This window comes from Myripristis murdjan, chromosome 23, assembly GCF_902150065.1.
Source record: "Myripristis murdjan chromosome 23, fMyrMur1.1, whole genome shotgun sequence".
Taxonomy (NCBI): domain Eukaryota; kingdom Metazoa; phylum Chordata; class Actinopteri; order Holocentriformes; family Holocentridae; genus Myripristis; species Myripristis murdjan.
Genome location: NC_044002.1, coordinates 7,712,367 through 7,740,118, shown reverse-complemented (window position 1 = coordinate 7,740,118; position 27,752 = coordinate 7,712,367). Strand labels below are relative to the sequence as shown.

The 27,752-nt window shown below is 41.2% G+C and overlaps 1 protein-coding gene across 3 annotated transcripts; it reads right to left on the bottom strand.

Annotated features, from left to right (window-relative positions):
- Positions 1-28: 28 nt before the first annotated feature.
- On the bottom strand, positions 29-26,994 carry tulp3 (TUB like protein 3). Of its 3 annotated transcripts, none has more exons than XM_030045803.1 (12): positions 26,884-26,994; positions 19,563-19,604; positions 17,616-17,667; positions 11,141-11,303; positions 9,946-10,182; positions 5,045-5,178; positions 4,722-4,913; positions 3,989-4,101; positions 3,518-3,635; positions 3,320-3,418; positions 2,847-3,018; positions 29-2,175 (listed from the first exon to the last, which is right to left on the bottom strand). In XM_030045803.1, exons 1-12 carry the CDS (start codon positions 26,901-26,903, stop codon positions 2,042-2,044), a joined length of 1,476 nt encoding a protein of 491 aa, XP_029901663.1. In that variant the 5' UTR covers positions 26,904-26,994; the 3' UTR covers positions 29-2,041. The 3 variants fall into 3 exon arrangements, with proteins under 3 accessions (XP_029901663.1, XP_029901662.1, XP_029901664.1); XM_030045802.1 differs by lacking the exon at positions 26,884-26,994 and adding an exon at positions 22,034-22,768; XM_030045804.1 differs by lacking the exons at positions 17,616-17,667; positions 19,563-19,604; positions 26,884-26,994 and adding an exon at positions 14,931-15,272.
- Positions 26,995-27,752: the final 758 nt, after the last annotated feature.

Sequence of the window (27,752 nt, the reverse complement as noted above, 5' to 3'; positions counted from 1 at the left end):
ATCTTAAAGTGATAAACAAGTCTGAGTATCCATTTATAGTGTTTTCATTTATTGAAATACAGCCACATTTGTGATATCATATCTCCAAAACGTCAGAGTGGAATGTAATTTCCAAAGTCTCTATAGTAAAAGCATATCCGATATTTCAAAATATTTTATATAAACCGTTTTTCTTCTTCAGAACTCGAGCACACACTTTCTTCTGTCGTTCCAAGTTACATATAAAACATAACTTCCATTGAATGCTGGCACACATTTTCCTTTTTTAAATATTCTAAACATGATGCATTATTTTAAAAATAAACGAGCATTTGCATTTTGCACGATAAAGAGAATTGCCATTGATTTAGGGCTTTGACAGACCATTATATGAGGGAGAAACCCTGCTCAAGCATCCTGAGTGGGACGTCCCATTCAAAATCCTTATTCTTTAATAGGACCAAGGTTGTCAGAGTGTATTGAAATGACTGCCCCTCAAATTTAATTAACCATAGCTCTGCAGCGACCTTAAATCTGAGGACATGTTTATATAAAACAGAAACATTTTCACATAAATGTTCAGATTTACAAATACTGAATGTACAAAATATTATAGACACTTCCTCCTCTAATGAGGTACAATGAGGTGAATCCAGGTAAGAGCTGCTATCCCTTCTTGATATCCCTTATTCAATTGAAAAGCAGAGGAGTTAGAGAAGAACTTTTAGGCTTTGAGACAACTGAGATGTGGACTGTGCAAAACAGACTGCAACTCAATTAGAGGAAGATATTTCTAATGTTTTGTACATTAAGTGTAGATTAAGATAATCTCAGACTATGAAGTTCCTCTGTGGAAATGTCTGCACAGAGCATATCAATGCTACTGTCAGCCATTATTTCCAATATTTTGATAGTTCATGTCTTAAAATGACATTTTGTCAGTATTTTATGATGCTTAAACACCATTTTGAGAAATCAAACAATAATGAAGGAATTTGTTTAAGAATCCCTTTTTTCAGTCTAACTGTGCAACTCTTGCTTTTATGCTTGCTCTTACTTGACAATCCAACTGGTAAGACACAAAGAAAATCACAATATCACATGATAAAAAAAAATTACAATGGTTCACTGAAACACAAAAACAAGACATATCCTATTCTGAGTAATGCACTTTCCACACGAGCAAACGGGAGAGGGGGTGGTGTGTGTTACTGGATGAACATGATTTCAACATCAGTGGTAAGTAGATGCCAGATGGAACCATATGGTTTAAAAGTGACTAAGGAAAGACCGAGTGAAATCAAATTTAAAGGCAACAAAAGCAACAGAAAAGGCATCATGGGTGAAATCAAATTTAAAGGCAACAGAAGCGACAGAAAAGGCATCGTTAGTACATGTCTCACTGCTTTTTAAACGATGGCTGGGGGGCAGTAAATCATAAGATGAAAGGCTCTCATTGCAACAGATTTCCTTTAGAAGGGCCTGTCTCGCACAAATGAAATACATAGGAAAGCAGTCTGTTTTTCTTTGTGTCTTTTTTTCCCTTTTATTTTGTATGCGTGTATGCACACAGAAAAATGTAAGGGCTAAGCCACATTAAAATAACCACTTTGAAATAAATTTATAACAGGAGTTTTGATGATAAAGTTTCAGGGAATGATTGCTGAACATAATTCATTTACAGGGAGCACCAACATTGCCTAATATCCTGCTGCCCTTGGCTCAGTATTGTACCCCCTTTGTGTCACCATTGTGAGTCCAATGAGAAGCTGTGTCAGTGATGATGGTGAGGGAAGATGTCAAGGGTCACGGGCAACTACTGTACATGGTTTTCCTCTGAGGCAGATTTGCTGGTGACTATGGCCAGGCAAACGTCCAGGTATGACGATGTAGATACGTTTAGTCCTCAGCAGAGGGTTTACCTGTTGGGAAATGTGTCTACAGCATGTGTGCAGTGATTTCAATTGGTCCCATGAGAAGAGATTTGAGGGGAGGCGGGATAGCGGGTGGTGGTGGTGGTGGTGGTGGTGGGGGGAGTCAGGTATGGCAAACCTGTGGTGGTTCACTCGCACGCCAACTTGCTGTCAAAGCTTGACAGACCGATGGCAAAGGCTTGAAGAGCACACATGGGATAGTTATAGTCCAAGGTGAAGATGTCTTCTGCCACTCTGCCAAACTGCATGACGATGTAATCAGCTGGAAGGGGAGAGGGGTTAACAGAGATATTAGTGTATGTGTCAAACTAATGAAAGCATAAGCAGGCCAGGAAATATGTGTAAATGTAACAGGGAATAAACCAAGTGACAACAAATGCTCATTTGTTATCAGGCTATTCCCTTTTGGAGCAATTATTCTGGAACAAGACTTTTTACTTTGTCCTCTACTCTATGCAATTTTGACTGTTTTCATGTGTTCGGCCTATATATTGTGGAGCACTGCTGTCATGCCATCATTTCACATAGCATCCCCAGGCGGCTGAAAACCACTGACAGCTCAATCCCACATACAGGTATTTATCCAATTGCTCTAAGTCATAATCCAGGACATTAACATATAAATAAATGTTGGTTTTGTTACACTATCACCAACTGATATAACACCACAGCTATTTGTGATGCACGAGTTTCCAGGATTAACAACAACAGAAGCTTGCTTGGAAATAATCCAAGAACTAGGTTGTTCTAAGCAGCCAAAGCCACCATGACTGAAGAGACAAGAGCGCCACCTACAGAAAGTCAAACATCTGTGGTGCAAAAAGCAACACAGCTCTGACTACTTTGGTTTTCATCTAATCATGACAACGTGTCCTTGTATTTCTTTTGTAAGCGGTAGCAGACAGAGAAAGAAAGAGAGAGAGAGAGACTTACGGTCATTGTCGTGAACAATCTGAAAGTTCTTGACTGAAGCCTGGGTAACACGGCCATGGAAGTTCAGCACATATGACTGGGTGTCATCGTTCCACACAGGGGCCTTGTTGTGCAGCTCGATCAGATTGTCCATTGAGTGGTTCTGCCATTTACTCAGCAGGCTCTCTTGCTCCTGTAATGCAAACATGCTACGTTTACCTTTTGCCATTTAGCAGACACTCTTGTCCACAGTGACTTACTGCACACTATCTATCAAAATATGATGGTACTGCCTTTTAGTCCACTTGAATTATTTTAAAAGGTTAAATTTAAAAACATATAGAAGTAATTGAGCTGCTGCACTGGCACGTGCCCACACAGATAAAGTCACACTAAACACACAACATCTGCTGCAGCACAGCACTGTTTCAGAGACATGCCTTCACTGCACTAGGCGGTAAAGTGCTACTTGATTCCAGGAAGAAAAGACTCACATTGCTCGGCCGTACAGGGACTCTTTCAAAGTTCATGTTCATGCCAGGGATGATCACTGTCATCTTGCGCGGACCTTTGAATCCCAGCACATTGGTTTCCTGCCAAACAGAAACCATGGCAAATTTCATGAGAATCAAATGAATATAAAGGGGACAAAGCGACCACGATGCCTGTGTGCGTGTCTGTCTTTCACTCACATAGCAGATGGCAGCCAGCTCTTGTCGCGTATTGCTCTCTTCCAGCAGTGCCCCAGGGTTTTTGCAGGGGTTGGTGCCGTTGTCGTACACTGTGAATTTCGTGCCCATCAGGTTGGACCTGTCAGAGCACACAACAGCAGTGGCATGTTCACACTTTTCCACTTTTTTTTTCCAAACTGCCAACACGTTAAATACACTAAAGACAGTGGGAGAAGCTGCAAGGTGGATGGGAGGTAAATACTTTGTGAAACACTATATTATCAGCACAAAATGGAGGTTGGCAACATTTTTTCCACATGCCCTAAATCCACCCTCAACCCCCTGAAGGCTCAGGACAATTTCAACAGGATTTAACTAGATGCTGGCATGACCTTATTAAAAAGATAACCCATGAATATTATCAACAATAGACATTTTAAGACTGATATGTGAATTTCCAAATAGATCAAACAGGAAAAAAATCGATTCTACCTTAATTTACCCATGAAACTCTCTCCCTCTCGCGACAGATCAGTGGCGTCGACCGAGATAAGGTAGTTGGATGTCTTGCTCTTCTTCCTCTTTCTTCCTGCCAACAGAAACACCTGAGAGAGAGAGCAAAAGAAAGAGAGAGAGAGAGAGAGCAAAAAGCATTTAATCATCAAGCCTGTGCTACTAAGGTGAGATGGCACTGCTGAGATGTAATTAATTCTTTGGCCTGATTATGTTTTGGCTCATATGCCAAATGAATATATGCCCTCTTACCATATCAATAACAATTTGGAAGAAGCGCTAGAAAGAAATGTTCCAGACCCACTAAATCGCTGATAAAGCTATAATAAAAGTTGGTCATGGTGGTGCAGTGCTTCACAGACTAGTTTCCATGGACATGAGATATCCAGTTTCACTATTTTTTTTGTGTAAAAGGTGCATCATGCAAACCTGAAGGTCGATTGAAGTAAGGACCATTTAGACTCAGCTGACAAAAAACGTGGAATAAACGTAATTTTCAGTGAATCAGGCTGATGATGCCAACCATGTAGAATTAACCATCACAATTTGTTGTTATTTAACATTTTTCGTTGGTTGAGTCTAGTTGAGTCCCTTTAAATGTATTATAAAACAAATTATAATAAAAATAAAACCACATACACAAGTTGGGTACCCTATTCTGATTTTTTTTGGATGTCTCAAACAATGCTGCAGTCCTATAGCCTGCACTTACCCTCCTGCCGTCCTCTCTCTCCATGTGCATGAAGTAGGTGGGGTAGAGGCCGCGGTCCATGCCCTTCTTGTCCCGTGTGATGCGGCACTTGACAGTGACACCTCGTGGAGCGGGACGCAAGACGAACTCCTCTAGGTTGTCCACATCTACTAGCGAGCTCTCTGCAGTGGGTGACCCCGTGGTCGCCAGCTCCTTGACAGAATGAACACACACTTTTCTCAGATAATTGCTGCTATACACAATATAGTGTATAAGAAAATGAGTGTGGTTGAGCGTGGCAGGTTAGAAGGATGCTGGTGAGGGAATACTTCGGGGCTACGCACTGAATTGAACTTGCCGCTGGTGGCAGACGCAGGCCTGGTGGTGTCTGTGTTCGGGGACAGAGAGCGTGTCCGTTCTTCCTCCACGTCTTCCTCATCGTCACTGGCTTCATCATAGTTCATACTGCCGGACAGACCTGGCGAGGTGGAGGTGCGAGAGAGCTTTAGTGATGAGTGCCTTCACTGTTCTAAACTCACAAGCTCATTCACACAAGACAGGAGAGGAAAAGTAATCCCCAAGGGCTTGTGCATACCCCAACTCCAAATGAATCTCTGTTTCATTTTCCCATGTGTTTCTTTAGTTTTTGAAGAAAAAAAAGTGGCTTCAAGCAAAAAGAGCTTCCCTTTTACAGTTGTTTTGCTTCATCTAATGGCCTTTGATGTATGACAACTAATTTCTCGGGAGCTGATGCAATATCTCAGCAATGCTCGAGCCGAAATACTCCATTTTACAGTTAAAATCAGTCTCTTTTATGTTTCTTTGAAACATTCTGAGGTGTATTTCTTTTTCATGTGCCAGGCAGATTTCAGATCTATTACAGCAAAAGAGGAGAAATGAAAGCTTGAGGCTCTGTGAAACTAACTGAGGCACTGGTCTGCTGGCTCCAGAGAACAAAGACAAGATTATTCAGTTAGGCCCTCCTCAGTATCCACTCCTCCACAAAGGGCAACTTTGGTCACTGACCACATGTTAAGTTCATAACCTGTCCATCTTTTTCCACAACAATTTCAGTTTGTGAAGATGGTGTCAAAAAATGAAACTAAAATCCCGTCCATGGTCTCCATCCGTGGTTGTGAAGAGAAAGTTCAGTGTGGTCATGCGGTTGTGCAGACAGTAAAATGGGTCAAGCTGACTGAAGCCAGTCTGGACAGCCTGGGACATCTCCGTCTCTGCACTGATAATTGGATTTATCAGCCAGGACGTAACTTTTGGCTGTCACTACTGCACATTTTAATGTGCTGTCAAGAAATGACAGCAGTCTCTTGCTGTGGAAACATTTCACTGAGCAGGGGAAACTGGGTTTCCTTAGGGCTTTGCAGTATTTAGGGCAGGGGTGTCAAACTGGTGCCATGGAGGGCAGAGAGGCTGCAGGTTTTCATTCCAATCAAAAACTCCACAGGTGATTTCACTGATTAGTCTCTTCTCTCTGGTTGGAGGTGGGGTGATCAGTGAAATCACCTGGTGGGGTTTTCGGTTGGAATGAAAACCTGCAGGCACCAGTTTGACACCCCTGATTTAGGGTATGTACATTAAGGACAATGTGAACACTGGTTTGTTTTTTAAGTTAAATGTTTTTTGTTTGAAATTTCAAAGTGGTTACTTGCAATGATGATTATATAATAATGCTGCTATTGTTGCTGTATAATTTGTAATTTGCACAGAGTCTTCCTAATATTTTTTTTTCATCTTTATCTAACATCTTTATTAGATTTTAGTATAAATCACCCATCAAATTACAATAACAGCAAAATGAACAAAAACAGATAACGAATAAATAAAACAGATAATTTAAAAAAGTCATAATAATACAACAATTAAGATGAATAAGTGTGATACATAAATACTGTTATCCAACTATTCATCTTTTGATAAAGATGTTGATTACAGTCCATAACTCAACATGCCTTCAAACTGTCAGGTTTTTCTTTAAGGTCATATTGATAAATACTAAGTTTTGTGGGTTCCTCCATCCATTGGTTGGCAGCTGCTTTTTCACAGCTGCTTGGCTTTAAGAAATAGTTCTTTTGGCAGTTTATAGGACAAACACCAAGAATAGGTGGTTTAGGGCATGCTGAAAGATCAAGAAAAAATAAAAATAAACTTAACAAATACACTTCATTACTTTTCTCCAAAGCCTTCATGTTCATTGTGTTCATTGTTTTGGTCTGGGTTAAAATGATGCTGCACAGAGGGTGCAATTTAATTTGTCCTTGACCACATGCACTGAAAAAGTTTGAATCCCGCGTTAATTACGGGATTCCAAGTGAGCCCTTTGTCTTCACACGAGAGACCTTTTTCACAGCAGCCATTTTGACATGAAACAGCAGGATAAACACAGGGGTTACTAATGACATTCATGTAGGTTCAGTTCCATTTAAAAGTATAGCAGAGACTCTCCAGTGAGTCATCATGAACAAAAGCAGGACTCTGGCTCTGTTGGACCTAAATGGAACATAATCTTAATTAATATCATTAGTAACACGTGTTTACCTGCTATTCATGTCAAAGTGGCTGCTGTGAAAAGACTCAAAAGGCTCTATTTTGGGGTTTCAAAGGACCCAGAGTAAAATATGGGCACTCAACCTCTTACATAGAAATTTGTTACTGCCTTTTCAAGAGAAGAAAGAGACAATTTAAAGGGTTTATTTATGATTTACTTTCACAAATGTATGAATCTTGTCATTGCATTATAAATCCAGAATCATATTAACACCTCTGCCCATTTTTGAACACAGGACTGTATGTTCTAAACTTAAAGTACACATTTCTCCATATTGGTAAATACAAGGAAAACCTTTCTGTAGAAGTAAGGTTTCTCTTTCCTAATAAATCTAATCTAAACACTAGTGTTAGCCTTGGAGAAAAACAACCATGAGACTTTTGGCCCACCAGTCCCCTCTGAACCTGTTTTCGCCTTGGCAGACGAGGTGCCTATCTGACCTCTGTGCCATTCACGTGGTCTAACCTGTCCTGGGCAGGCACAACCAGAGAGTCGGATAGTTAGGAGAGCAATATCATATGCCGATGGTGGGCAAAATGAATAATGAGACAGACAGCACAGCCAAACACAATATTTATACTGGGGTATTCACATGAGATGAACCCTGGAGATGTAGCGATCCCAATACCAAAGTAAGAGCCATCATGAAATACAGATTGCAAATGTTAGCTTCTCTCTAATAGTGACTCCAGGGTTCCAATTAAAACACCCAAACAAAGTTGTACGGGCCAGTCGCTTATTAAATCAGCCATCTGGAAATGTCAGAGGACTCATAATAGGCTAACCAGCAACCTTTTTTTTTAACACTCAGACTCAAAGCTACTAAATCAAACCAAAAAGACACTCGTCTGCATGATAATTACCACACAGCATGTGAAGAATATTAAATTCTGCAGTCAGCCAAAAATACAGATTTTGATTGAATGTGGTTATCAAATATGAATGTGCCTCAAAAATTCCTCCCATTTCTATCCCCTTGGTTTCCTTAAGGGTCGGGCTAATATGCAAGGACAGGGAGCCAAAAATACCTGCTGAAACGCAGCCCTGTGTTAAACTGGGCAGACTTAACAATGAGGCTTTGCATTATTGAGAAGGAGAGTGATGTCTGATACCTTGGCACCTCATACTGTAGCCCAGGAAAAAGACAGGAAAAAACAGCATTTTGACCAGCAAGCCAAAATTACATTCAAACTCGAGCAAAAGCCAATTAATTTCATATCATCAGCATTGGGATAAATAAATAAATACATAAATAATTGATCATGCAGTACTGTTAAAAGGCACATTTACAGTGATTTTATCCATTTAAAAGTTCAGTTTCATTCTAGCTATGTCAATAGAAACACATTAGTGTTTCAGATGCCTTTCTTGTTTTAAAGCTGAAATCAATAATTTTCCCAATTTGCCCACTATGACTCCCCCTCTGGCAGTAGCAAGTATCACAAAGTTCACAAAGTGTGAGTCACAGATTTGACTCCTTTTGACACTTTTATAAAATTAAATTTGCCACCAAATTTCATGTGCTATAAACATATCAGTAAGGCTTACCCATAATTAGTTTAGCCTAGTGTGGTAATTAGATGGTGGATAAGCTATACAGTCTCTATTTGTCATACCTGGTCAAAATGTTCAAAGGCAGTCTATGAAGAAAGTCTAATCACGATGATACTGCATATTGGTGTTGTGTAATGTGACCTGAAGTCCAGATGAATAAAATACCTATTTATTATTGAAAAAACTCATTTCCGGTTAAAATGAAAGTTTACAAAATCATGTTCACTGTGCAGAAATTTAATCTTTGTTCTACCTATGTTGGGTTACTGCAGAAGTTCCACATCTCACTCTGCATTTTTTCCCCTTCAAAACTTTTGTTTGAACACAAAAGATCTTTCATTAACTTCAAAATCACCTGCCAAGTGGCTGGTGGCATCAGCCAAACTTGAACACATCACATTCCTCAAAGTGGAGGTGGCAGCAGCTGTAATGATGCCATAGTTAAGCACTGCAGTATGAATGATGCCCTGGCCTATGATTAAATGACCCATTTCTCACTGAGTAACTATCAATCTTCCCTACTGCACACTGCAGCAGCAGAGTGCTTCAGCTTCTAGGCCTGTGAAATGACTTTTTTTTTTATAACAGCTACTAATTTTGAACAACTTAAAAGAGCCGTTATGACATGAACACAAAATGGATAAATAAGCTTTGGAGCTCTCAGACTTCAGCTGAATGACTGTCACCCTGACCCAAAATATACCCTGCTCGACCTCCTCCTGCGTCACCACTGTTATCACTCTTTTACTTTTCTTCTCTATTTTTATCCATTTTCTCTCCACTTCTCTCCTTTTTTTGCTCTCACTTTCCAATTCCACCCTATGTCGTACTGACCGCTGCTACACTACCAAGTTGTTGTTTTTACCACCCTGGGGATGTGACACAGATACTGAGGCCAAGTAACAGCACACTGGCCAGGGTCTCTGATGCTACACTGTACCTGTGTTAGTAGAGTAGCATCATTGCAGTCAGAGTCAATAAGTTAGGTAAAGTATATGAAGACGTGTGAAATACAAAAAAATGTCAAACCAACAAATGCACTGAGTAAAATAAACCTAAACCATGTAGAATGTGCATTAATACAGCCAAGGTTCACTCTGCCCCAGGTGCAATTCTGGCAGGACTAACCTCGTTTCTGTAGCAATTCATGGATGTCTGTCTTAGGCTCCAGCAGCGTCTCAGTGTCTCCATCTCTCTCAGGCTCTTCAGCAGCAGGGGACTGGGATTGGGATTGTTGTTGGGACTGAGGTTGGGATTGAGGTTGGGACTGAGGTTGGGACTGGGATTGGCTCACTGACAGGATTTGGATTTTTGTACCCAGATCAGGGGCCTCGGAGCCTAAAAAAGCTGCTGGGCCATCAATACCTACAACAAGGGAAAACGGTCGGATGTAATCACATTTTATAAGTTGCTAATTTTGTGCTAATGAGCTGGCACTGCTTGTCTAAGTGTGTGAGCTCATCTCTGTTTTATTTGGACCTGAGTCAGCCTCTTTGCTGTAAAACTACTCTGGTTCAATTTGCCGAAGGCCAGACCGAAATGTGGTTGAGTAAGAGGCAAGCCCTCATGAGTTTCTCTTAAGTGTCCGATATTTCATTGCTGTGTGCAACTTCTATACCTTGTCCCATCCACTACAGACATGTATTTTTCTTATCATGCCATGATTGGTTCTATTGCACAAAGTGGGGTGAGCTGAGTTTTCCTTTTAATTTTTCATGAATCAGCATGAGCAGCATCTGCAGTGAGACAGTGCTCCAGTCTTCCATGCTGCACTATCCAGAGCTATACTGTTACTATCCTGTCACCACTGTGGCACCACTTTCCTTGTAAGGCTATCCTCTCCACTGAGGTTCTCAGTGAAGTATTCGTAATGAAAATATTGCATCAGTGAACCAAATTGAAAGAAACAATTCTGTTACCATACATCTTCCGATACCCATGCTGAAGGAGAATAATCTCAAATTGTTTTGATCATGGATTATGGAATGAGTGTGACCCCATATATTTAACTTTAGTCAGACTCATTCTGCAGACGTCCCTTTTCCTGTCCACCCGTGTTTTGTCTCTATGTCTAACCAGCCTAAGCAAAGCCATGCATGCATTTATGTCTACTTTACAAAATAAACAAAGTGTCGCACATCATCACCCACACTTTATATTACCATCACAAAATACAATCGAGGCAGCACTTTTTCTACAAAAAGGCAGAATTGTGTGACACGTCATTTTCCCTGAGGTTTCATGTATTAACAACAACTACACTCTCTGAGCTGAGCTCAGTGGATGCTACAAAAAGACAACATTTGGCAGCAGTTTTCCTTACCGTCCATGATGACATCACTGGTGATACTGAGGCGGGACTCCACCAATGGGGCCTGCTCCTCACTTCGCCGCGGCCTGGAGCGCCGGGGCCGGGTCTCTGAGTTGGGTTGGACCATCAGAGGCTCCTGACGCTTCCTTCGCTGCTTCTGTTCAAGCAGTGCCCTCTGTGGAGTGAGCACAGGAGCAGCAATGATGAAGAAATTCACTATGTGTCAGTGGTCTCCAATTGTGCTATCAAGGGCCAAGAGTATACAGGTTTACATGCCATTTAAATACTAGACTAGTTGATTTCACTGCACTACAAAATGTTATGATCTTTTATATGTCATATGAAGGTTGGGGATTATATTAGCCAGAAATTACAATATCTTCACTTTGGTCATGGCTTGCCTAACTATTGTGGTCTACCATCATAGCACCTGGCAGGTTTGATACTGTGCTTAGATGAGACTTGACATAGAGATAGCATGGAAAATTGCATTTTGTCTCAGTCCTCATTTCTTACCAGCCCTCCTGCTAGAGGAATAAATCCATATGAGATCAGTTCCACAGCATGAGTTACAGCATTACATATTTGCCCTGTCCCCAGAGAAGCCCGTCATCTGCAGTGTGCTATCAATAAGTATTGCAACTGGCCAGGAAGATAACACCAGAGATGAAGTCTCCGAGCTACAGCTGCACACACACAGAGTGTGACAGGATAATAATAATCTGCTTTAACTCTCCCCTTATGACTAATTCCTATGACTAACTGCAATAATATCCAAGAGGGGGCTCATTCTGTATATAGGTATGATAGTGATGCCACAGTGTTGAGTACCTTCATCAGAGTATCCATAATCAGAGTAAAGAGTACAGAGTTCAACGGCTTTTACATAAAGATTACAAACAAAGTAACAACCAGCACTCCACATTCAACCTTCAATCCCAAGTAGACCCAAGTTCAAACAGAGATAGACTGTATTCAACATGTCCTTACTGTTCCCTCATCAAACCGAGGACCGGTATCTTTGACAAGACTTCTGGCTGTCATATAGACTTAGTCCATGTCTTTGGTGCTCCACAGCAAAGGAGTGTGCTCATGACAACAATGTATTACGATGATGATGGGAAGTGGTTCCTGTGCTTAAATTATCATCCTTTCGTTTGGTCGTTGTTGTCACCTCACTGCTAACCCCCCTTGCCTTCCTTCCCCCCTTCCTTCTCTGCCTCCCACCTTCCTGTTAAGGTATAAATGGGGATATAACAGCCTCTTGGAGCTTAAGATGACCTCAGCAGAGTGGAACAACTGGCCTGATCTGGACAAGTCATTAAGTCACACAACAACATGCTTTTCAAACCTTGGACAGAAAATATTTATAGTTTTTCTAGGCCTCTTAGCCAAGAGTGTGAATCTTGCATGACTTCATGATAAAATGAGTGAATCAAGTGGGCCAGGTTTAGAACCAGATGATACAAGAGGAGACTGCATCCTTAAAATATCCTTGCAAAGAATGGGATATTGGAAAACGCTCTATTCAAATAACTGTGGTGATAAATTGCGTAGAAGTACAGTTGAAGTACAATACAGGTGATGGTTCATACGGTGACACACAAAATGAAAAAAAAAAAAAAAAAAAAAAAAAAAAACTACCTAAAAAATAAACCCTATTTAAAGATAACAGAATACCCCAAACTTTTGAATGAAAGAATCACAAAAGCTTACAATCATAGCAAGGCTGAAACACCATGTGCCATGAATGGGTTTATTGAATAGCTCTAAACTACAATCTAGGGAGCTGTGAGAGTCTTGTTTGGTGCCATGCAGTATTCTGTTTCAAAGAATGCCTGAACTCTCCACAGCATGACGATATGGGACAACAATGAGCCAGTGGGCATATTGGAGTTGACAGTTGCACTCTCAGATCCATCACAAACAGACCAGTGATGTGAATAAGACAGCCCTTTTTTCTCCCACTCCTAAACTGGTATTTGTGCCCCAAGACTATTCAGAATTGGTGTACGGTCTAGTATACAGTATAATGGCTTTGTAATGAGGCTCCACTAAGGAAAGAAAATCCACCCTGGCCGTGTTTTGTCAAGTGCCCCCCAAGCCCCAGTCTCTGTGGTCAAAGCAGCCGGTGGATTACGTAAGTGCATTAATTAGCGCGCCGAACGCACAAGTCCTGTTTAGTGATGCTGTTTAGTGAGCTGGAAAAGAGACCAGGAGGCCTTGTCTCGTATTTGCCAGCACAAAAAGCTTTCATAACTCATCAGTCATTGTGCCAGCACTGAAAAAATGTCTCCCTCTCTATCTGTCTCACGACCCTCTGACTACAACCACAGCAGCATCAGTTGATGCACCTGAACACATTCATATTTCACTGTATTTTAAGCATGTAGTTGACACAATGACCTACACTGAGTGCAATAGTAGAATTTGGTTAAATATTTAGATCAGCAAAATTACAAACAACCAATCAAAATGAATGCAGAGCCCAGAGCCACAGCTTTGATAATAACTTAGACTATATTCCTGTGACATGAGGATGATCATGAGCAATAGAAGAGCTACAAAGCACTACAATAAAAAAGATCCGAGGATAGCAGGAAAATTAGTTTTTAAGGAATACAAAGGTTTCTACTGAATTCATTAGTTCTTTACAACCTGAGTGCACAATAGGTCTGGGAGATTCATCATCCGGACCTAGAGTCGTTATCATTTCAAAAGACTTTGTTTTAAGGACCAGGATTTGCATATGGCTCGCTTTGTGGCTATAAATAAAAGCGACAAATGAATAAAACATCGAGCAGGATTATCATAATGAACATCATTAGTGTTAATGTGCTAAGTGAATTTGAAAATACTGATAAACATGCACAACAATGGTGATGGAACATGAACACCAGAGAGTTCGCTCATGATCAAATTTCAAGGCTGTGCTTCATTTTGAAAACTGTTCTGGCCTGAAAGACTTCTTGTACAGTTTTGGATTCTCTCTAGATTTTATAACAAAATTTTACCATGCTCAATTAAAAAAAAAAAAAAAAAAAAATCACCAATATTGTGTCTCATCTTTCTTGATACCACTAGAGTGATCTGCAATATTCTGCCTTTTTCAAAATACGGTTGAAAAAAGCAAAACTGGACTACTTTACATGTTGTAAGAATTTTTGAAATAAATATCAAACTTGGACATCAAATAATGGATGTTTTTTGTGATGTAGGCCTAAAGACTTTTTCATACCGGCAAAATCAGACCAGTATGTTTTGTCTTCCTTGCCTAACTATGACCACAGAGGGCTATTTTAAGCCAGTCCATTGTAATAGTCCATTCTTTTGTAAAGACTGGGTACTTGGCATTTTCAGACCAGGATGTGACTCCATTCAGGCTTTCACACACCTTCCTGTGTGAGCCAAAACATGAACTTAAAACACAAGGAAAGTGCTCTAGTGTAAATAGCATAGCATACATAGATTTGAGGAGACATTCATGTATGAGGAAGCGTGTCTTTGCTACAGACCTGATAACAGAAATGCCAGGATGGGCTGAGGTGCCCACACACAACATGCACTGATAAGTTAGAAGGAGAAGCAAGCATGGCATTAAGTTGCAGGAAATCCAATAAATTTACAAGACACAAATCATAATGTCATTGTCAATAATGCCAGTGAGAGATTATAGGGACAAAACAGACCAACAGGAAGACAGATACCCGTGTAAGGCACATAAAAGATTCCCTAAAACAGATAAAAAAAAACCTCACTAAGCCATGAAAATATATGAAGGAAAACATTAGAAGTTACCAACCCGTTCCATTGACACCCTGAACAAGCGCGGATCCAAACTGTGCAAGTTTCTTTATGAAACAAATACTCCAGGTCCCATTCCCCCAGAGGCCAGATGAAGCTACACTCTCTGCCACAGAGCAGCACTACTGTTGGTCATAGCTCCGTGTCCCTGTCCTTCTTCCCTCCTCTGGAACCGAGTTTGAGGATCAATAAACTAACAGCCTCCTCTGCACTATAGGGTCGTCCACCGCTTCGACAGAAAAGGAGTCTGTCTCTTAGCCAAAGGTTGAGTGACAGTGTGTGTGTGTGTGTGTGTGTGTGTGTGTGTGTACGCGCGGTCACCGTTGCGAACTGATTCAGCAGTCATTAGTGCTACAGCTTCAGAGTAGGGGGTGGAGAGAGAGAGAGAGAGAGAGAGAGAGAGAGAGAGAGAGAGAGAGAGAGAGAGAGAGAGAGAGAGAGAGAGAGAGAGAGAGAGAGATGAAGAGCGAGGTGAAGAGCTTAAGGAAGGATACGGTCACAGTCACAGTGCTCCACAGTGGTAATATTGTTTGAATGGTTTTCACTGAGTACTTTAAGGCTAGTTTTTCCATTGTTTTTTGTTTTGTTTTTTACACAGCCAATGCCAGACCACCCTCGGGGCATAACTGCATGTGTGTGTTGGGTGTATGTCTGTGTGTCTGGGTGCACATGTTATGTAAGGACAAAGAACATTTGAGTGAGGCTGTTTGGACTCAGCTGAATCAGTGCATGGCACAGCTGAGCCACTGTGGGACACATCATCACACACACACACACACACACACACACACACACACACAGACACACAGACACACAGAGCCAGGCACCCTGCACTATCCCCGTCTCTCTCTTTGAACTCACCAATCTGGCTCTCCTTTTCTCTCAGTATAATGTTTGAAAGATAGTGGAATATGGCTCCCGGCTTAAATCAAAGCTACGTGCACTGCAGCGCTACAGCACGGCTGGGGATGGGATAAGGCGTCTCACAAAGACTCTTGGGAGGAAGGACTGATGACAGAACTGCTGCCTGACAGAGGAAGGGCTATGTCAGGTAATGGGTTGAAAAAAGGAAACAGTTCAGCTGAGGGAGAAAAAAGGCACTGAAATTCCAAAAGACAGTGCAGGTGAAAAACAGGGAATTTCAGAACCAGTGCATTAATCATTCAGTTGCATAGTTGCACTCATGTTGAAACTAAGTCTTGCCAACAGCAGGCACCCCTTGGCGGGGTGGCACCAGAGTGGCAGAACACAAGGTCTTCTTAGCCCTTTCTTTCTGGTCTCATGCCAAGATCTGGCATGAGACCAGCAGAGGCAGTCCTCAATCCAGTAAAATGCTTTTGCCATGTCCTGCATTGGTAACCCTTGTACAATCTTTGTGAATCCCACACGGGGCCGGCCCTACACATAAGGGAACTAAGCGCCTACTTAGGGGCCCCGTGGCCACCAGAGGGCCCCTAAAAGGCTGTTAATAGTCCGATGGCCTGCCAGCGGGCCTAACAAACTATTTGCACTTGCTTTTAAGAATCTATACACACTGTGTGTGCTTTCAGAAATCTGTGTTGCGTCACCGTTTCTAGTCAGTGTATTGTCTAATGTTTTATATGTTGAGCCACGTCGAAGAAAATTTTCTGTTACGAATCTGAATCTGAATCTGAATCAATCTTTGAGAGGCTGCATCATGTTCAGTAGTGGGCTCAGTTTTAAAACGGGAGTGAAGTAACTGGTATCATATGAAACTAGACAGTATGCTGTGTTTGGTTGTTGGCAAGGGGGCTAAATATTGCTCCAAAGTTACACTGAATTTTGGTGAGAGAAAAACTGGCAAGGGCATTTTCAACTTATCACCTCAAGATTGGTTCTGCACCTATGCACACTGCAAATTTTTTCAAACCACAAGCAATTAAAGTGGTAAACTTTATAGTAAATGTGTTGTCTCCTGGCTCCTGGTTTATTCTGTTACTTTTCAGTACACCACATTCAGTGCACTGCTTACTACTGTATCACTTGAGTATTATAGTGCATCTGTTTAGGGCCCCATAAAGACTTGCGCCAGCCCTGATCCTACATTATGATATCCTGTGGTAACATGCCATCTACATCTACAGTGCTGGGTGATAAAATGATATCAGCATCAGGATAAAACCAGCTTGACAACATTAAATAATGAGTAATCTGAGTTCCTCTAATCCTTGAAGAGTTATTCTGGTTATTCAAGCCTTATTTTCCTAGCTTTTACCATTAGGATGATTCATTTTGTTCAAAATTCCATCAATTATTTTGCTGCAGAGCCTGAAAAATCCTCAGCTGCAGCCTTGCTGTCCAACACACACAGCAAACACTCTTTCAAACATTCTCCAATTGAACTCAAATTGGGAAGGAAAAAGACACTTCTTTTCAACACAATACACTCACACTGCAGCTGCTGATTAGAAACTCAACAATTTAAAGACTGAAAAATTAGCAAGACTGAAAAACAATTTTCTTTGATACTGCTTTACATGACTGTCATTCAAGAACAAGACTTGACAGAAATAGCGATTTTACACATATCAACAAAAATCAAAAACAAAACTCACCTGACAAAAATCACCTGATACAAATGCTTAGTGTGATAACATTTTCAGCTGTAGAGAAAAGTAGAATTTAGAAGAGCTAGATCGTGTAGATGAATTTGGTTGCTCACCTGCTTTTCCAGCTTCTGCTGCATAAGACTGGCATTGTCATCCTCCAGGCCACTGAGGAGATACAAAGAAGAAGAAGAAGCTCTTCAGTTGGGATTTTTAGAGGATATGCACTGAGTGTGAGTTCCCAGATCATACCACTAGAGGGCAACACTGCTATTGATAACACGGACCCCAGAGATGACGAACCCTGGCTCATCCTCATCATGCCTTTGCCTTACATAGGGCATCAATAGGGTTTAGCCATGGTCTCAGCATAAACATCTAAAGTTGAGAGGCTTACAAGAACTCTAATAAGCACAGATCAGCAATACTAAAAACAGAATCTATCTAAATGAGTAGTGACTCTCTGGCCTGGTGGTTCATTATACAATAGAAAATCAATAGCCTGAACTGGCAGTAACATTGAGTCTGCAGATGAAACATGACTTGTCATCAAGACATTTAGAGCAGCTCTCTGAAAGTGAGAGAAAACACAGAGAGAGTAATCGCAAGGCAGTGAGAGAAAGAGGAAAAAAAGAAAGAAAAAAAAAATCCCCAGCTGAGCAAGTGCCTTGCTGTCTGGGTCCAATGGGCATTTATCTTGGACACCTATGTTAAGGGACTGTGGGCCCATGTTGCTTAGCTACAGTGAAGAGAGAGAAGGGCAACAGCAGGAATCTATTCCGAGTCAGAGATCCACCTCTGCACGTCACACACGTACACACACAAACACATACGTCAAGCTCATAGACAGACAAAGTGTGTGTATGGGGGGGTCTCCAGTCCCATTTCTTGTCATACCTCTCATATTTTTCTGTCCAATAGGCTATATCTTTAAATATCACCTATCCTGCTGGGCTGAAATGATTTTCTGATAGAAGGGATTAGAGATGCTGGAGGAGACCTCTTCAAATCACGCTGCCTATCTAAATCGCAATCTCTCGATCAAGGAAGCTCATCAGGTTTCCACTCACTCATTCTCACTCACTCTTTTCTATCTCTCTCACCACATCTCATAGCCTCTCCACCAGTCCCAGTGTGTGAAATAACGCTGGCAATGACACACACGGTTTAAGGGTTGCCGAGCTTGAAGCGGGCTGACATCACAGCTCGTCTTTGAAGGACAGCTACCAAATGCCAAGAGGCAACAAGAAACTCATTTGCATCTAGAAGCGCACACGTGCATCACTGATGCTGCTCCACTCTCATTTAGCCCACGCTGTTACAATTGCCATCATCATCTGCAAGCCAGCATGGGCTTTAGGCATGATCTGTTCACTCAATGTCAGCATTAGTCATCTGGCCCCAAACTGGCTATGGAGCACAGATTCAGAGTGTGTCATGTCATCATGGGTAGCTCCTTCTCCGAGTATCCCTTGCTGTTGATAGTGACAAACAGACGGGTCCCAAGGGATGTCATTACAGCACCTCAGAACAGGTGCTGGTGGCATGCAGGGAAAAGGACTGAGGAGTGGAGGACGACAGTGGGTTTTAATTACACGTCCGGGACTGTCATTAAAGACAATAAGGAAAGGGATGGGAGGAAGGTGTGCAGGTAGGCTCAACAGCAAGGCCTGGCTGAAGCCGCTGGAGCTGAGTTTTTTAATTTAGGACTGACCAATTTACCAACCAGTCTCTTTCCAAACAGACCCCAGTTTATCTTGCAGTTACCACGGCTCCACAGCAAAACAATGAAGCCTAGTGTGCTCAGAAAGTACAGCATCAATCACCGATGAAACAGCCAAAACCATGATGCCTGATTTCACACACTGGAGGTCATTTTATGGATCTACAATAACAACAGTTTTGTTTAGCACATCATTTGATTTTGTTTTCTTTTGTCTGTGTTGCTAGACGATACACCTCCATCTGCACAATTTTTTCACTTGTTTTCATTTTATAGAACATTTAATTCATTGTAAAAAATGATATATGTGTGTGGCTGCGAGGGGGGGAGTGGAGCCTACCTTGTTGCTGAGTTAGAGGAAAAGCTGGCAGAGCTGGACGGTCTTCAGGGAACACGACCACAGGACAAGCATATGTGGAAAGTAAGAGAATATAGTACCAGCAAGTTAAAAACAAGGTTTTTTTTGTATTATTCTCCATCATACTATACTACAAATTGATTGGTAGCTTTAATGAAAGAAACTCAAAGTGTGTCTCCTAAGGCAACGCAATACAGACAAAATCAAATATCACATTTATCTAAGGATGAACACACCAATATTGATATTGTGACAATATTGTTTGAACTATGGAGGTCTTTATAAGATATTTACACACAAGAGATTAGTATTGTAGATATGATGATAAAGCATGTAGAGGCAAATGACGGAACAGCTTGAATGGTCTATAAAGTTCAGACAATTGCAGCCCTTTACCGTTGCCTTTAAAACCAGGAAAAGACAAGACTTATGCCATATCACAATACTCTGACATCCAAAATCCCATTTGATATATCGCCTCTTGTCACAATATCAATATTAAATCAGTATACTACCCAGCCCTACTGACGCCTGACATGGGTTGTCTTATAGGCCAGAGTAATCCTTACATTAATTCAAACAGGATCAGAATTAAGCCAGAGGACAGATCTAGACAAGGTATGTATAACTGCAGATAACATCCTTCAGAGTATTATCCTGAACACTTCAATCTGTTGAGGGGCAAGGAAATGTCCTCTTCCACACCTGTTCCACACACTAACACACACACACATGAACATGGACACGCATACACAGCCTCATCACAGCTGTGAGTGATCAATGTTTCATTAGTCCGTCACAGCCTTGGTGACAAGAGAAGGACATGGAGCTGTTGTCCCTTTCCAATGTCTCACTGAGGTAACCATGGGGATCTTTGCTCCGTCAACAGCACACCTCTATTGGCATTGATTAAAAAACTGCAGCCAATTGGTCAGCTCCAGTGTAATTGGAGACCACGCTTAGCACTATGCTGTAAAGATTTACAGACTGACAAGCAGTGGGGGATTCTATCAAGTTGTGGGCATCTGTGCTTTGTGTTGAGTGGTATGAATTTTATGATATGTGTATTATGTATGACTAAGAAATAGCATCTGATGTGATTTTAATAACATAATATTTACTACCGGACAGGATATAAATATTAATGTAGACACATAGGCAGTGTGGTTTGTGCCCTTTTCTCTTTAAGGCCTGTTGTGTTTTTCTTATATATGCACTTGCCACAAAGACAAGAACTCGTGGAACAAAAGCATTCTCATCCATCAAGAAGCCAACATAGTGTGCTAGGGTGTAACGTCTAAATTACAAGGAGAAACGTTAGAATTCCCCAACCACTGTCCGGAAGAGCACTGGTTGATTCATGATTCAAATCAGTCATTTCTGCAATCTAACTCTTTCATTCATGATTGAAAAGAGAGCAAGCTGACCAATAGCTTCCTTTCAGATGACGTTATCAAAGCTATTTTAAAATTTAGAGAAGCATTAACCAGAGGGATCTCATTATCAGACTGCAACCCATTTCATCCGTTGTTCAATTTAATGAAAGGCTCCCACAAATAGACCTTCCTCACTTCAAAAACGAATTTGAAAGTTGAACTAGCACAACTTAATTTCTGCCACAGATAACAGACTTCCTGGACAGTAGAGGAAATAAAAAGATATCCAATTAGACTAAACGCTTATTCCCTGTGGGAGAAAAAACGATTAATCAGCAAGAGACTGAAAAATACTCATAAAAGTCAATGTGCCAATTCATATTTTAAAAAGGAGGGTGGTTAATATTTGCAAATACACACTGACTTGAATAAAAGCTTAGCTTAACACTTCTCAAACCACATCAGTGATAAAGGAAAACAAAGTTGAGGCTTTAAGAGTTGCACAGGCACAATGCCAACATTAGTCTGCACATTCCTGGGGCATAAATGCAAAGAGGAGGCAGTCATTTCAGCTATCTAACTCTTTCGTGTCCATAATCCCATGGATGAATATTCTGAGCACATCCTTGGTTAGTGTTCCAATTGAGCTGCCAGCTTCCAGCCTGTGTATGTGCGACACACAAATCACCACTCTTGTTACAGCCCATAGTCACAGCCTGATGCTCTGAATAAGTAACGACCTGAAGAAACATGAGCAAGAGGCAGATCCTTGACAGTTGGTTAGCCATTCAGCTGAGCAGAGGGACAGAGCAGAGCCTGGAGGAAACGTTAGAGTGGAACTGACCTCTGTCCTAGCACAGGCCACTCTGCAAGCCACAAAAAAACAGTACAACTAGCAGAGCTCGAGCAAAAATGTGTGTATGTCCCGCAAAAGTCAGTTCAACCCTCCAACTCTTAACACTACAGCTGGCAAAGTAACCGTTAGAGGACACACAAAAGAAAGAACACTCTCACAACTGTTTTTAGCACCGACAACAGCATATATGTGTGGGCCTGTGTGTGTGTCTATGCAGCTACCTGTACGACCAGCGACTGTAGACAGGCTGAGCTCCTCCATTCTTTACAGTGTCCATGGAAGCTGCTTTGGGGATGTTAGTCCAAACCTAACGGTATTCATTCACTATGAAGCCCAGAGTCACTGTGCAGTCGTACCTAAGCAGTGAGCCTTGCAGGCTCAAAGACCTCTGCTATTATGTCACTGAGAAAGAGTAGCTATGTCCCACCCAGGGGAGTGACACTCACTGCTGAGGCGGACCGAGGTCGGAGGGTAGGAGCGGTTGCCATGACTCCACACTTCAGGCAACGCACAAGGATGCAGCTAGAAGTAGGCATAAAACTGACAGGCCTAAACACTGCATCAGGGATTTAACACAAGATCAGCCTTAACAGAATTAGCAATCCATAAAAATTCCCTCAACAGGACTCATATCAAATGTAAAGCGGTAGGCTGTTTGGACATGTTAGAGTTAGAAAGGCAGGCACTCGTCCTCTTTGGCCAGGAGAGTTTCTCAAAAGTTCAATTTGTTGGTATTGCCCAAGTTTCCTTTATTAGACTGCCCGACAACTGCCCAAAGACTTTCTGAGAAACTCAGCAATCAGCTACAACTCATTTCCTCTGACTCATAGGAAGGACACAGCATATATCAAACCACAGGGGACGCCAGACACGATACTCAGCTCTGTCATAAGTAACAGCTAGAATTCAATGAGCTTTAAATAGCCTAAATTGCCACGGAAAAATCATGCCCACGCAGCATTACAGCATGACTTAGTGTGAGTGTATGAATAGCATATTCCAGCATATTCCTATTTTTTTTTTTTTTTTTTTTTTGATATAGGTAAATCAATAAATGGAAACTTACATATTACCCTGTCTAAAAAAGGCAAGCGTGGGGGACCTTAGCCCAGTTGCTAGGATACCAGAGCCTCACGTTCTTTTTCTGTGCTTATTCACAGGAGTGCAAGAAATTAAGGAGAGAGAAGTGAAGTGTGTGTTTGTGTGTATGTATGTGTTTGTCCAGTGGGAAGAAGGTAAAATGGCATGCAAACCAACTGATGATAAGCAGGGGAATCATTCACCTGAGGGAGTAATTACCATGCTCAAAACAAATGATGGAAATGAGCTACATGTGTTGATAATGCCACCTCCCCAAGGGTCCCAGTGAGGCGCACACTCTTGACCCACAACTCTTATAGAGTGAGCCTTACTTTGTTTACAGTCAGATTTAATGAAATGTGCACTAATGTCTGACTGAATGGCAGGGCTATCTATCTTCAAATGTTATACGGACACAGTGTCAACAAGAGCAGCATGCAGTATGCACTACTGTAGCATTCAAAACGGTGAAAGAGCAAGCTCATTACAAATACCATGGATGTTTTCTCAATCTCTCGCTGCATGAGCAACAGAGTGGATTACTCTAGCCAAGTGGGCTGTATGTGATCGGAATGCACTGAGTAGCCACAGTAAATTACACCTCAGGCATCCTTACTGTCACAGAGGCCAACCATTTAGACTTGAGCAAGACTGTTCTTAAATTTAACCGATTTGATACACATCTTGAATATGCAGAACAAAGATGATGTTCAGATGTTGAACTACAAGCTGAGCTACTGAATTCTAGTTCATACCTGTTCCTTTGGGGTGCTAGGGCGCATTATACAGTGGGTAGTTCCAGATGATGATTGATTGCTGCACTACATGTTCCAACTGTGCTAACAACTCTAACACACCACAGATGAATTTTCTGAACAACTGGAATTGCTTGCGAACTCTTGTGGAAACCACAGAGCGTAACAGTAATCTTTCTAGTTTTCTCCACCAGGCCTACATTGTGTGAAGACGTTTGTACAGTACCCAGTTACACCTTGGAACTAGCCACAATCACACTCTTGGATATTAGTGCTGTGCAATCAAAAAGCCTGAGCAGACCTGGGCCCATGTTGGCTATCATTACCTTGTAACTGCAATCATCATTTTGCTCAGTGTACTTTCATCCATAACAGCATGACTGGTCCTGTGGGAAGTGACTAACCCCGGCAGCGCTATGCTCCACTCACCTAGCTACACAGGACCAGGACCTTCATCAGCTGCTCTCTTTCAACACTGCATTCCCCTATAAGCAATCATTTGTGTGACATTAGGGCTGTAACGCTGTTATGATAAAGGTCATTCCTCGGCTGTGTTCAGCTCTCAAAGCAGATTTGGCTGTTTGAAGCTGCCACATTCTGCAAAGTGACTCATCAGCAAGCCGCAACAACACTGATAACCTGTGAGAAAGACAGAAAGAGTCTTTTCCCCCTGTGTTTTGGGAGAAAATCACAGGGAAAGACAGAGACAGTGTCTAAGTTTGCACTATGGTTACTGCAATGTGGTTAGAAGAAAGACAATGAGAAGGAAATTAAAGTCACCATCCAAGGTGGGTTACAATTGCTGAGCCATCCATCTGTGAAATGTTGTCTTTTTTATCATAATTATTATCATTTTTTTACACAAACTATCTGGTTGGGTTTAAGCTTCAGAGTACCGTGCATTACAGCTGGTGTGCTGTTCAACATTGTGGCTCACACTATCTAACATGACAAATGGGAACAGTCACAAAAGCCAAAGGTTTTCCTTGCAAAAATGGCAATGTGTGTGAGCTGTCTAACAAAAGAACACCACAAGGCTTTCATCTTAGGCAAGTCATTTTCAAACTCGGGAATCAACTGGTATTGACTGGCACTACTCATGCGATGATGCAGTACAAAGACAATGAAGAATAATTCATCACACGCCAAGCCATTTTTTATTGTTCAGTCTTAAGTTGATCAGAAATTCAACAACATAGGCTAACGTTTGAAGTTCATTGCCAAGGAACACTGTTTTCCCTTATTTGGCTGGCCCTTGAATGACATGTGTAGACTGCAAGCAGATAAAATCAAAAAAATCAGAGGAGGGCTGTAACAGTAGAACAGGAAAGGGTGGGAGCTACTTCTGATTTTTATCTCACAGCAGGATGAAAGCAGACCTATGGCTTAAACAGTGCTCCAGATAGCCAAGGGTAGCTTCTGTTTGCACTCTGTGGAAAAAAAAAATGCACATCAAGATCACATGACCCCAAGGCCCACCACCTGTTCTTATGCCTATCAGAGAGGACTTCAAAAGAGAGCTGTAGGAAGCACCATGGTGCGGTGTGCTAAGGTGAATTCCATGGACTTGCTGTGTATTGAATCTTCCATAAATTCTAACTTTTAAAAAAGTTTATAACATTTTTGTTGACATTGTGGTGAATGTGTACATTTAATTCTGTGTTTATTATTGAGGTTATAGTTTGCAGAGGTCTTGTATTGGACTACATTATATTTAGAGGTGTTTCTCATTTTTTGTCCTCCCTATTTATATACATGAGGGGGAGACAGAATAGTAGAAACAGCTCTGAATAAAATGCAGTCCAGTACAACAGCAGCAATAACTATGAGCTCAATGGCAAATATAGAAATGAATGAACACCTCTATTACTGACAAAAAGAAAATCTGAGCACTATAGGCATCAGAAAAGTAAATTTCTCTCTCACACACACACACACACACACACACACACACATATACATGTACACACAGAATTCCCTTGTGTTTATTCATTCATTCAAGATTCAAGAGAATTTATTTGTCACATACAGTAACAAATAAACATATATTGCTGTGTTGTTAAGTCAAGACAAGACACACATTTCATAAGACTACAGTTTTATGGCTTACTGAGGTGGTGAAGATAAAATATTTTAAAGAAATAAACCAACAGAAAAAGGAGATGTTAGCGTCAGCGACAACTTCTGGATATACAAAGGCAAAGAAAGGACATGTTCCGACATGAAATATAATGAACCTTGCTGTTCTATGCCCTTAGCCTCGATGTCACATGCTTTTAGGAGATTAGTGTCAGAGATACCCTGACTATGGTTATGATGATCTGTCTGTTGAGTTTGATGCAGATAATTTGATGCATGTTTGTTACACATGGAGTGGTCGCCTCCAGCTATATTCCAAAACTATTTAAGGGCGGAGGGGTGGGTGTTATTATTTTGACCCGACATGTATACGAGGGGAGAAAAAAACACATCAAACAGAAAACTCTAAAGTTCTCAACTAAATCATTCAAGCTGCCAAACACAGTGAGAAAATTGGTCAGCAAAAACGCGGCTTTCAAATCTGTGAAGATCTGGAAGGAAGAAATGCTGGTTCCTTAGCTAAAACTAAGCGTTACAGATGGTCTACACACATTCATCTGGTTCTGTTTTATCATTAAAAATCACATCTCTCTCTTATACTGGATTTTATTGAAGTTCATGTCGGTACTTTAACAGATTGGAGGCTCTGGGATGATTGCTGTTACTTCCCAAAGCTGGATACCCTGTTTATCAGACAGCTACATTACAGCAAAGCACTGGCAGCAGTGTGTTAATATGCTTCAGAGTCAAACGTTACCAACTTATGGTTAGGAAAAAAATCCCATATCTATTGTTCGACTGTAATTTTAAGTAATTTATGAGGCGATATAGTTCACTGACTCCTTCGCTTCCTCGCCTGACTTGTCATATAAGAAATAATCCATATAGATATCATCTTATTTTTACTGCCGTTTGTGCTTCTGTGCCAAGAGTGTAGCTATGTAACGTTATAGCTAGCTTGTTACCGTTAGAGGCTAGCATTAGCTGCCGGAGCCTCTACTGTACGCAACAGTGCCTTTAAAGAGTTAGTGGGCGACACTTCACGTTAGTTTGACATAAAATAGCATTAGCCACCTCAGTTAGCTTTTCATTCAGTGCTGGCCCAAGTAGAACAAATACTAACACGTCGTGCGGGTATTGCGTCTGTTTTAGCTCACCTTATGCTGTAGTAACTCATGTTTATCCGCGGTTGCTATGGAAGGTGTCCCAGCTGGCGGCCTCCTGTGGCTGAGGATGTTTTTTTGTGGACGCGCTTGAGATAAAATCTGGTCCTCCGTCCTTAGTTACCGAACGCACCAACAACGGGCTTCGCTATTGGTCGTTCCTGTGTGTAGGTTAACGTTGATTGGCTGGCGTTCTGGCGAGGGGCGGGGAGTGTACATGCCTACTTTTGATTCTCCTGATAACTCTTGATTTTCAGCTCAGATCAAAGGAGCCACCGTGACAGTGTGACCATGGCAAATCAATAAATGAACAAATCAATGAATCAATGAATCAAATGACAAACAATATGGATCTTTTTTTTTTCATTCGTTTATGCCCTTCATGCTTGAAATTATGACAAGTTATGATTCATAATTAGCTGCGTGTGGGACACATTTTCTCTCCTAGAATATACTGCTGTTCATTCTAAGATTTTTTTTTTTTTAATTATATAACCTTGAATATGTGTCTTTTGGTTTTATCTTGTTCTATTGTTATTTCAATGGAGGCGGAATTGTTGCTGCCTCCATCTTTCTTTGATGCATCACTGCCATCCGGCTAATTTTGAGCCAACTTCATCTTCAATGAACTGAGGATCAGGTTTATTGTTTTCATTTCATTCATGTGTTTATTTCATGTCATTTCTGTGATGAATTTCACAAACAAAAACACATATTTTAGTTAAACAGAGCACTGCACACACTCCTCACCAGTAGCATTTGAATTCTCTGTGAGAGAATGTCTATTGTCTATTTTATTACCCATATTATTATCCTTATTATTATCATTATTACATGCAATAATAATAGATAGAGTGAGGGAG

What these genes read in the sequence shown, in the direction of transcription:
- tulp3 (XM_030045802.1), bottom strand. Translation starts at nt 22,089, where the DNA reads ATGGACACTGTAAAGAATGGAGGAGCTCAGCCTGTCTACAGTCGCTGG. An exon ending in AGCTGGCTGCCATCTGCTAT is followed by an intron (nt 3,419 to 3,517) that starts GTGAGTGAAAGA and finishes TCTGTTTGGCAG; the next exon opens with GAAACCAATGTGCTGGGATT. An exon ending in TCCCTGTACGGCCGAGCAAT is followed by an intron (nt 3,019 to 3,319) that starts GTGAGTCTTTTC and finishes TTTGCATTACAG; the next exon opens with GAGCAAGAGAGCCTGCTGAG.